At 37.3% G+C, this 11,996-nt stretch overlaps 1 protein-coding gene and 1 long non-coding RNA gene across 2 annotated transcripts in view; one reads left to right on the forward strand and one right to left on the reverse strand.

Annotated features, from left to right (window-relative positions):
• LOC106520908 (putative methyltransferase NSUN7) overlaps nt 1-11,996 on the forward strand; it is a gene marked incomplete at its 3' end in the record, with an annotated part of 21,562 nt that overhangs the window by 7,651 nt on the left and 1,915 nt on the right. The window contains 6 exon segments of the mRNA XM_014013218.1: nt 3,708-3,851; nt 5,581-5,763; nt 7,257-7,315; nt 9,670-9,806; nt 9,897-10,049; nt 11,491-11,674. Of these exon segments, the coding sequence (XP_013868672.1) occupies nt 3,731-3,851; nt 5,581-5,763; nt 7,257-7,315; nt 9,670-9,806; nt 9,897-10,049; nt 11,491-11,674 (837 nt within the window).
• Nucleotides 1-11,996, reverse strand: part of LOC106520910 (uncharacterized) — an 18,575-nt gene that overhangs the window by 6,019 nt on the left and 560 nt on the right. Inside the window, exons 2-3 of the long non-coding RNA XR_001310601.1 lie at nt 11,555-11,662; nt 7,680-7,810 (exon numbers count right to left, since the gene is read on the reverse strand). This is a non-coding gene — a long non-coding RNA (uncharacterized LOC106520910). The remainder of the gene's footprint in view (nt 1-7,679; nt 7,811-11,554; nt 11,663-11,996) is intronic.

Consider the following 11,996-nt stretch of genomic DNA (forward strand, 5'->3'; position numbering starts at 1 on the left):
ACAGGTGCTCTGATCCAGGGGTTCTGACTGGTCACTGAGTGTGCATATATGTCTGTGTTATACTGACAATATTTATGAATGTAGGCATGAATGTATGTATATCTTTATATGTGTATGGGTATGTGTATATATTTATATATGCCCTCCATGTATTTATCCATTTATTTTTCAGGTGAGTGGACAGATGTTGGGTGTGTGGTCCTGTGTTTTGTTGGTTTATATTTAATATACTTCTAATCGCTGTTTCAATCTTTCTATCTTTCTAATTACTTCTCTCTCTGTTTTTCTCTCTGTCTCCATTTTCTCTTCACTTAAAAAAAGTCACTGATGATGAAGAAATAAATAATCTAAATAAACTAACATTTGGTTTCGTTTTCTACTGAAGTGACACAAAAAAAGGGAAAAAAAAGAATTTAAGTGCTGAAAAAAGACGCCCTAGCAGCTTCGCAACATTTCTGGCCTCTGGGCTAAAAGCTAAGCTAAATATCTCCTGCTTCAACTACAAAAGTGAGTACAGAAGGCTGGTTTCTCCATTTGCAACTATATATAATTTTACTGTGATTAAACTAGAGGTCAGATACGCCTACAAGAACAAAACAGTGACAGAATAGTTGGTGTGAAAGGCTCACTGAGATAATCGGGCAGCTAAATCGAATGTGTTAAGAAGGAAAACAACAAGAAAGAAACTCTTAGAAACTGTGTTGCTTCCCGTTAAAGATTAAACTCTTATTGAAAAAATTCCAGGTCAGCTTATAAACGCACAACCCGCCGTCTCCGACAGGGCTGATTATTGAACTGAATGTACGCACACACTCGCACACACACACACGAAAGATCCAGAGCAACTGGAGCCCTGTTGTGAGGCGACGCTGATGACGCGTGTTGGATGGGATAATCTCTCCAGCTGTACTCTCACCCACAGAGAAGTGAGGCTCATTTAGCCCTAGGAGCTCACTGTGGATTTTCCACACACACTGATAAACTTCCTCCTCTTCCTGGCAACTCGAACCTCGCCGAACACCTGCATATCCAACAGAAGTCGAAAAGCTTGCACTTCTTTCTGTTTCAGATGCAGAAGTTATCTCTGCTTGTGAGGACAAGCAGAAATAAAACTGAAATTTGCTCTATACACTAAAGAAATATTATTGTTAGCGTGACTCATACATTCTTAACAGGGAGAGGCCAGAAAGTGGTTTTGAAATAGGTCGTGTYGTACAAGTGCAATGAGTCTCCGAGAAAAACCCAGAAAATTGTCACCCTCTGTTGGTGTAATGACTGTAATACAATTCACTTTTACATCCACAAAGCTGGAACAACTGAAGACACTGAGTATTAATATTTGTGTGTGTTCACGAAAAATGTCTGTCACTCAGTCAGTTTGACATATTTTGAATTAAAATTTGGCACAGTGGTAGATAATATCCTACAACACAAACTTTGAGCACCAACAGATCAAATGAGATCTTTGTTTAAATTCTTGGCATGTGATACATACCTGCTACCCTGCATTACTGATAAAAAAATTAACAGAATATACATGAATGAATCATATAAACTTAATAGATAGAAATACACAATAACACGAATCAAAAAGGTTAATACTTTTCATTGAATTAAAAACAAATTGACCTTTTTAATGCATCAAACTTATTAAACTGCAGTGAATAAGATTTTTTAAAAACACTATCATGTTTTACAGCAAATTTTATGTTTTTTTATTAAAAGTTTGTTTTAAAAATTTTCAGTGTTTTTATTACTATTTTTTGTTCAAAATATTATTACATTTCTAATTTTCACAATTGTTTTTTGTAAACAAGGAACAGTTAGCAGTGCAATTAACACTTTCAGAAAAGTAAAGCATGTGTTATAAATAAATCTATAATTAGTTGTACATGACTTGTTGTGTTGAACTGGGCAGGAGGAGGCAGTGTTGGTCAGACGCTGCTGTCTCCTTGCTGTCARTCATCAGGACTCAGTGCTGTTTGAAGCTTTTCAGATCTATGCACTGATAAATYTTCAAGTTATTATGCTTGTGCTCTCACACTCAGTCCTTTACATTGTTTGAATTTTATTTACACATTTTTTTATTTTATTGTGTTCCCTCTTAGGAATGCTACTTACGGTCCATTTTCATGGGCTCGGCTCAGGTAAAGTCAACACGGCTTCAGTCTTTTCAGGATATTCCAAGTTGTGCTGAAGACATTAAATCAGCAGGCTGCAGGTCACTGATTTGCCAAAGGGCAAGATCAGCTACGAGTGTCTTCTTTGCAAGAATCAAACTTTTCTTTTTTGAACTGCGCAACCACATAATGTTTTTGACCATGACATTTTTGGAAAATGTGACAGAAGATGGTGAGTGTTTTAAGATTTTATTTCACTTCTTTGCTCATTGCATTTGCCTCAGATATAATTTTCGGGCAGCTGACACTCAGTCGGTTCAGCAACTACCTGATAACACTAGTGCCTCTCAGGTTTTCTCTTGCAGGTGTGAATACACTTATGCAAACCTGCTGGTGCGGACCAAACAAACAACCGGACCGAGACCTGTTTTTGATGTGTTCTGGGTTCGGTTCCAAACTAACTCTGGTTCGGTTCGCTTCCAGTGTGAACACACACCTGCCTCGAACTGAACCACAGGAACTATTTATTTATTTATTTATTTATTTGACTTCACGAGCCACGTGAAACTGCTGTTGACTGAGCTGATATTGAAATGATATTGCAATTGTATTAACGGCATCATCTTTCTTCCCGGGTCTGTCCTCTGTCCTGCCCCCCGGAATTTCCACCAATGGGAGCAATGATCGTCACCCGCGTGGCTTTGTTTATAAATTATAGACCGCTTGCAAAAAAAAAAAAGCACAATGTGAATGCAAACCAGAACAAACAAAACAAAATAAAATCTGCTTTTGGTCCAACAAGTGGATCAAAAGGACTTTCCTGGTGTGAATACAACAACGGTAAGACCGGCTCATCCTCCTCTTCCTCTACGCAGATTACACTAAGCTGCCAAAGCTTTTTTCTTACAAAGCTGCTCTTCTTAAGTGGACTTTCTGTCTGTGGACTGCAGAGAACTGACTGCAGACTGATATTCATTCATTTATTCCGTTTGCATTGCTGCCTTAGTGGACACGCTGCACTTTTCTGGTCAGTTTTGATGAATGCAGAAAAACCAGATTACACTTTGTGTTTCACTCTGCTAACTCTGTTTAATTAGAGGCTACTGGCCCCTGAACTTTTGGAAGCTTAAAAAAAATCAAAATAAAAAGACAGAACAATTACATGATAAATGTTCATACCTTCTTTTAGATGGACAAATGGTTGCTTTGAGGCTAACTTGTGYGTTGGTGATGTCCCCTGAAATGATYTAAACTACTATTTTAAACACAGGTGAGTGAAGCAGGTCAGTTAGAGACTAACCTTTGTCCTGTTGTTCATCATTTATTCATGTTGATGCATKTGAACAGCTGCCTAACTGCACTACTAGGAGCTGCACATTTTCTTTTCAGCTTCACTTCCGTCTCACAGCCACAGAAAGGTGGAGATCACTCACCAGCCCTGACAGTTTCTGGCATCTTATGTTTGCAGGACTGGAGTAAACACACAGTTTGTTGGAATACCAGAACAGCAGTTCTTAGAAAGTGTTTGAGGTTTTTTTTGTTTGTTTTACAATGTGCACAGCCCATACCTTGTTTCTCACTGTGCAGAGGACTCCAGAGAGGATTTGAATATGAGCTCTGTGATGAAGCAGGGGATCAACTTTTCACGAGGTGGGGACCATCAGAATACCAAGCGGCTGCTCTCTTCCCTACCTCCTCTACCCCGTTTCAAACCAGCTCCTCGCTGCRATGGTGAGATTCAACCTGGAATCTGAATTTAATCACATATGAATAAATCAAAATGGACAGCTTCAAAGTATGATGTGAAGCTTATTTGCAGTCCGAATGAATGATTTAGCGTGTTTGTGCTCTGATCGGTTGTGCGATGAGAAAGAGACAGTTAAGCGCTGTTCAAAAACACAATAAATTTTAAAAAGTGCTTTTGTTGTGAAATGAAAGACACGGCTACATGTGTGAGGCCTCGGGTTACAGTCGGCCAGCTGAGCTGAGAGCATCGGATGAAGCAGGGCGGATGAACAAAGCTGACAGAAACTTTATCCTTAAGGCTTTCAGAAGGGGCCAAAATTTAATTAGGCATTCATTGATGTTGGGGATGATCTGAGATGTTAATGAATAATTTGAACCACTTTTATTAGGGTAGAATGGTTTATGACATTTAAAACAAAGATTGGTTGTTTAAATTTATTGTAATTTCTTTATACAAGCTCGTATATAAACACAAAAAGTAAGGAAATTTGCATTTGATAGATTATTTCTTTTTTGTAACAACCCTTCTTGGCAACAAATCTTATGGCGTGRACCTGGAGTACCAGAAGCTCAAAACAAATGTCAATAGCAAACCGCAAAATAAGCTGTTTTGCAGAGAAGATTTGTCAATTTTTTTTCATGTGCGCAACCCACAAATGCGTGTTCTTTACAAAAGTGGCTCCGATTTAAAGGGAAACTGACACAAGTGTGATGGCCAAACGCATGGCCACACTGCAGTAAAGTCGATAACTCATGCACCCATTTATTTATTCATCCAACCACATTGAAACTTTAGTTTGTGTTACTGGTTAGCTTAATTTGGTCTATTTGTAAGCACACATTCAGTTTACTCATGCATTTTCATCAACTCATTGTTTATTTTTGTTTGTGCCATGACTAATTCTTGTTTCTTTTACTGGTTTCTTACCTTACACGACCCCTGGGAGTTGCCAAACAAAAGATGGTGACATGGACTTAAATACATGAAGAGGATAATTGGACTGAACCACCAGTTCCTGCTGAAGAGGGGGAACTTGTGTTTTCTTTATTTAAACAAAACTTTGTGTTTAACTGAATATTATTTGCATTTAGAGTTTAATATTTTTGATTTTCTTCTTTGGTGTTTAGTTTATTAGCAAACTTGTTTCTTGCAGTTAGTGATTGCATTGTGTTTAATTACCCCTACTGTGTTGTAATGGTCTGGTCAGCCAGTGTATACATGTGACCTTGTGTGTCATTTTTGAGAGAGGTTGGTTGTGTTTTGTTTGTGCAGCTACTGTAGTTTTGTTCACATTTTGACCTCTTTTATGAGCTCAGTATTCAGTTTTTGTAACAAAGAAATAATCTACCAAACACAAATTTCCTTTTTTTGCATAGTTTTTACTGCATATATGGTATTTGATCTCCATTTTCTACCATTTATCCATAGCCAGGTCACAGAGACAACAGGTCTAAGAGACTTCCCTTTCCCCATCAACACAATCAGAACCTAGTCTCCATTTGTGTTTAGACTCAAGAAGGTATTTGACTTGTTTATTGAGCTTTAAGGTGGCTGTCAAACAATTCATTTTCATCCTGGCAAAGGAAAAACTACCAGCCGCAATTTTGACTCTGTGTGGATTGGTGAGGGTGAAAATATAAACTAAAATTTAGACTTTGACAATGAGTGCATGTAAATGTCTGACTAGAACTATCTCARGCTCCTTTTCCTCAGTCAACCTTCCATCAGATCAGGTCTACCTCCAGGCAGCAGCCATCTTCCAGCAGCTGCACAAAGAGAAGCCAGCAGAACAGCAATGTCTGCAATATGAAAAAAAGACCAGCATGCCACTGCTTGGGAACAAAAACCACGCCACCCAGAGACAAGCCTACCAGCTCGCCTTCAGCACACTCAAATGTAAGGTCACACTTTACAGAAACAAGCAACCCGTCATAATATCAGTGCCCAAATGTTCTGTGGTTCCAGTTGTGGCACATGACCTGCCAGGGAAGRGTGGACTGATGGTTAAACTCAAAAGTGAAATTAATTTGAACGGCTCTCATCGCCACACCCCCATCAGACCCCGAGCCTTATCTCTGTAATGAAAAGCCGAAGAGCCTCAACCCCAGTATTTGCTGGTTGAATGGCACCTTCAGCTGCAGCAGACTGTAGATTAAATAGTATATAACTGCACATTTCATTTTCCCATGTGACTGCAAATCACTTGAACCGGAGGTGCAGCAGATGTCTGTGTGGGAGGTGATAAGAGGTGCAACAGACACGTTTATAAAAATACACTGTATAAAACGCTGCGTACATGTGCATTACATGTTATGTGGGTTTTATTTTGAATTTGTTCAAACTAAAAAGGTGTATAAATGACCTTTAAACCTGCAAAGATTTCAACACCACTTCAAGCCAAAACAGACAATAAAAAAATGACAATTATTTGGGTTCTGTGAAAACACATGTTTTCRTACTAAGAACACATTTTAAAATAAATCCAGAAATTTAAAACATTAAAGACATGCATGTCCTTTAAATAGGAAAAGGTCAAAGAAAACATTTTAGAAACTTGGCATAAAACTCGTTATTTTATTCATTTTGTCACATAACTGTCACATATTTTCTTTTAACTTGGCTCAGCCGAAGTGAAATAGGAAGTGCCACGCAAGYACTCTCTGATCTTTGTTTTTTGAAACAGTATTATCTAAACTGACTGTGACTCAAAATAATCTAAAGAAACATGAGATTCTTCTCTACAGTTTGTGTTGTCAGCCATTGTAGCAAAGCTCTGTTCACATGCAGACATTCCCCTCTGACATCACGTCCTGTTATCTCACCTGGACATCTCAACTGTTCATTTCAGTGATGTGAATTTCTTTTTCAATGCCATCTTTCTAAAAATGCATTCATGTTTATTACAAAAAAATGATGTCATATGAACTTTAAATATCCAACTATTTCTTTAATTTTATAGGACATGTTTCTAAATGAACATTAATATTATTTTTATTCTGTTTAAACTTTATACTATGCTATTTCCAGCTGCACTGAAATGTCCAAAAGAGCTTTTCTTTATTATTGTTTTTCAAATACCTGTCAAGAGTCTTCACGTCTTAGATGATTTTGTTGTCAGCAGTTTTTGCTAAAAAAATCTTAAAGAATTATTACAATAAGAAACATCTAACAAAATCACATTACATTTYTTCCACTACAGAAATGTAAGATAAGCGTGTTCCTATCTGTACATTCGGGAAAATTGAATCAAAAATATGTGCAGGACGGGGCAAAATTTAATCAAAAATATGATTATGCCTAACTTGGTGGATCCAACTTGTTCAGATTCCTCTGCTGGGAAAATCTGCTGATGCTTATTTCTCTGTTTATCATCATTATTTTCTTTCTAGATCAGGACCTACTTGAGGACGTAATCACCGGCAGCTGCTTCCACACAGCTCAGAATATCGTGAGTCCCGCACTACTGGACGTTTGTTTGTTCACAAGTCCAAACTGATCGAGTCTCTCTGCATGTTGAACAAGCAGCGGSGCCGTTTAAAACAAATTTGTATTCAGTGTATTCTGTAGTCTGGTTGGTTTCTGAGTGATGCACATGAAGACGACACATTCTACAATCTGAGGACTGTAAATTACACTATAAACCCTGTGCAATGACACATACGTGGATTATGAGGCACATTTAACCTGTGTGCTTTTCTGTGTTTGTGGTGACTTTATGAGGAATGACTGAAACAGGAAATTGACTGAGAGGTTGTTAGTCTGAGAGCGACACGATAAAACCACAGCAGATCTGTTTATTATTCAGTACACACCTTTACTGCAACGTTCACATTCCAACGTCTACCCACGCAGTCATGCTCCATCTATTGGTCTCGCATTTTAAAAGAAGGTTCGGTGTCACCCATCATGGTTGCACTGGAGCAAAGCAGGTTCAAAGGAAGGCCTGTGCAGAAGTCAAATACAGTAGATCCTGATCAAATGTGGACATTTGGATTAAAAATTCAATTTCAATTCAATTCAATTCAAAAAATGTATTAATTTCATTAAAAAATACTATATACAATAATAAAAAATAAAGCAAAACCAAAAAATATATACAAATCAAAATAAAATGAAAGGTAGCAGAAGAAGAATAAATCTTATTTTGTCTGCCCCTTTTTTCATAAATCATTACTGAGCCCGCAAGGGGACATGGTTTTTTTTTTTCTTTTTGCYTTCCCTCGCAAAAGTCATTTATCACTGTTGTGTTTGCCGGTTTATTAACAAACTCACATGGTCACCATTAGCGAGTTAGCCTACTGCTTTAATTCAGCGTCAGAATGAAAATATCACACAACCACACATGGAAGTATGTCATATGCTGATATTTGAACACAGTGCAGCCATGCAACATCAAAGTCAATTTCACGAACTTGTAGCGACACATCCTGTTTTAGTAACCGAATATTTCAAAATAAAAGTATGATTTAATTCAATATACAAATCAAACTTTATTCAAACTTTATTCAAAACAATATTGCAAGGTAACGCAAAAGTATTGCAAGGGAACGCAAAAGTATTGCGAGGGAACGCAAAGGTATTGCATGGGAATACAAAAGAAAAAAATCCCCCCATGTCCCCTCATGGGCTCCGTAAATCATAAACTAACATTCGTTGAACAAATATTGCTGCACTGAATGGCGTCTCTGATCTGTTAGTGTGTTTTGGAGATGACTATCAGCTACTGCCAAAACAAGTTTCTGCTCAATATCTGTAGATATTTTTGTGTTGGCAAAGGCTGGATTAACTGCTTTAATAATGGTTAACAAAAACAACAACTAACATGATTAATTGTAAGAGGTTTACAGAGGTTTATAGTAACTAAGTACATTTACTGTGTTACAGTACTTAAGTAGTTTTTTTTTTAGGATTTGTAATTTACCACTTATTTTTTAAATATCTACTTTTACTTTTATTTCATTACATTTTAAAGCTAACAATGATATGTTTACTTCTTTACTTTAAAATGTAACACCTAGTTACTCATTACAAAATTAAATATGTTCGAACTCTTCATGAAAGATGTTTCTGCACTCTAAAAATAGTGACGTGTTGAATTTACTCAACAAAGTCATGTCAACTGGCTCCACTAAGCCTAGTCGAGTAAGTTGAGCAAATAATATACATATATTGCTCAATTTACTCAACCTGGCTTAGTGGAGCCAGTTTGGTTCAGTAAATTCAACAGTTTATTTCTTAAAGAAATAACAGTTTTATGACTTTTACTTGAGTAGTTTTCTCATCAGTGTTTTGGCAGCACGGCGGCTCAGTGGTTAGCACTGACGCCTCACAGCAAGAAGGTCCTGGGTTTGATCCACAGTTCGGACATGGGGCTTTTTTGTGTGGAGTTTGCATGTTCTCCTCGCGTAGGTTTTTTCTGGGTACTCCGGTTCCCCCCACCCCTAAAAAACGTACAATAGGTTGCCGTCAGGCCCAGGCCTCCCTTGAAAAACAGATCTGCGATCTCAACGGGACTTGCCTGGTTAAATAACGGTAAAATAAAATAATCAGTGAAATTAATTTTTTCCAAAGTCATTTCCTGTTCATGTAATTTTACTTTTACTTGGTTCTTTTTTTCCAGTTACTTTATYGACCTTTGAAGGTTTAAAAAAATCCATTTGCTAACAGACGAGTAAAGACAAATACGATGGCCTGCCCTTCCTGGCGATGAGATTAAAAAGTGTATTTTTTTATTATTTTACTCTAATTTAGGTCCAAACKGCTATAAAAAGCTAATTTTGCTACCTCAATTATGCTTTTCAGCACAGCGGCATTTTGCCGTTGGCGATGGTAATGCTGTTTGACTTCCAGGACAGAGAGTTTCTGCTGAGTCAGCGACCCACAAAGGAAGGCCAGGAGGCCGTGGAAGATGTCAGAGACCTGGAGAGAAGGCTCCACAGGTACGCGTGTGCAAACAAACATTAAAACYTTTAAAGTCGGCCCATTTACTTGTTGTGAGAGTTTGTTCTGGCATGACATGTTTGTTGCAGGTGGAAAACCAAGCTGCAAGCCGCCCTGGCTCACTGCAGAGTGAGGCAGAGGCTGGAGAGAGTCTCTAGTTTTCTGTCTGATTCTCTCAGAACCAAAGAGCACCAAGCAAAACGCCAGCCTGTGTATGGATGGGTCCATAKACTCAGGACAAGGTGCAGCTTTCTGATTCCCAATCAATGATGTCGCTGTGATAACGAGTCATTTGTCTTATTAGCTTGAAGTGACAACACTTGTTTTCATGTTTAATAAGTTGTCCTCTCATGACATGTTGAAATCATTTCAGAGTCATAATTGAAGCAAAAGGAGTACAGATTTAAGATGAAAATGTCACATCAAAATYCATCCATCAATAATCATCTCACAAGTGTTCGACAATAAATTGGGGTCCATRCAGACATCTTTRAAAACCAAGATTTTCTGCAGCATTTGCTTTAAAAAAAGTTAAATATACTGTATATATAATATAAGCTGAAACAGGTAGACTAGTGCATCCTAATTTTTTTAACATTAACATTTTTATGTGACAATATAGTCATTTTGGCCTTTAGAAAAACATTTTTGAGGGTATCACCTCCCAATAAATATCATTTTGGGAAGTACAGCCACTCATTTTTACTCAATACTTTTACTTTTAATACTTAAGTACGTTTTACATAGAAATTTACTTTTGATACTTAAGTAAAAAATATATTAGATACTTTAAGACTTGTACTCAAGTAATATTCTTAGAGGAGACTTGAACTTTTACCAAAATAAATTTATGGTAAGATACTTGTACTTTTACTCAAGTATCACTTTGAGGTACTTTATAAAACACTGGTCTTACTTTATTCTGAACTTGTTTCCATCAAACTCTGATGCAGTTTGTAAATAAGAGAAACATGTAAACAGTTAAAATGTTCTCTGTATTTTGATTYGTAATGTGTATGTGTGGGCTTAAGGAGTTTGTTAAATCTGTGTAGACAGAGCAGAACAAAATAAAATAAAAGACTGTTGGTTTTAAAGAAATATCCTGAGTAATGTGAGTTGTAGCACCAAAAGCATTCTGCTTTTTTTTAAACAAGTTTATTTTCTCAAAAAAAAAAAAAACTACTGCTATTGGCTATAAACGAATAATAAACATGTGATTTAGAGAAAATTGCATTAAAATGAAAAACAGCACATATGTATGGCCATATTCAGCTTCTGCAGTCCTGACACAAAAAGGGAGATTAAAGTTATGCCCTTTTCTTTAACCAGACCAGGCCATACCATTTTATATTTTATTGCAAATAAAAATCCATATTTATTGTGAATTTTCCCAYTTTTGTCCACCTGACCTTGTTGCAGTAAAAGTAAAATAATCAACAGCGTGGTACCCGGTGTGTTTGAAGATACGAGGATGTTTTAGGGGTGAGGAAGCTTCTTCAGTGAGTTTATGAGTCGGTAAAGTTCACTGGGGTGTAATGAGTCAGGAGGCTGCAGCATCTATGGCTGCTGTTTGTGTTCTTGTAAAGCCGTTAACCCCAAACCCCTGGTGTATCTGCATTTCACTGAAACACCCTGGAATATGTGAGTCGCAAAGAAAAAAATGTATTCTTTTTTCCCCTGCAGTCTGGACGAGGTGTGTGAAGTGTTGAAAACAGACAGCTTGGWGGAAGTGCAGAACGTGACCGACCTCACGGACTCCCAGTTTTGCAGGGACCCTCTCTGTCCAGACACCCTGGTCTTCTCCCAGGGTCTGCATGCTTTCCTACAGCACAGCAGCCTCACCACCTCATACCTGCTGAACATACAGGTAGAAAAAGCTCAGGTCAGACATGAGCTTTTCAAAGAGAAGTTCAACTATTACGACTTGAAAGCAACAAGAATCAGTATCAAGCAGAATCAACGAAAATAAGCGTGGTCAAAATCATAGGATCAGAAATTTGACYTATAGAGAAAGTGACCAATGGTGACTGTGGAGCCAAATTGGGGACATAAAGTTTGTTCTAAAAATTTATTTTTTGAAAACTTAAAAAAAAAAAAAATAATAATAAAAATGACACTGAACAAAAAAGATTGTAAACTGAAAAAAAAAAAACTCAAAAATTTATGTAGCATATGCCATTGTATCATAT

The sequence above is a fragment of the Austrofundulus limnaeus genome, unplaced genomic scaffold (assembly GCF_001266775.1).
Source record: "Austrofundulus limnaeus strain Quisiro unplaced genomic scaffold, Austrofundulus_limnaeus-1.0 Scaffold99, whole genome shotgun sequence".
NCBI lineage: Eukaryota > Metazoa > Chordata > Actinopteri > Cyprinodontiformes > Rivulidae > Austrofundulus > Austrofundulus limnaeus.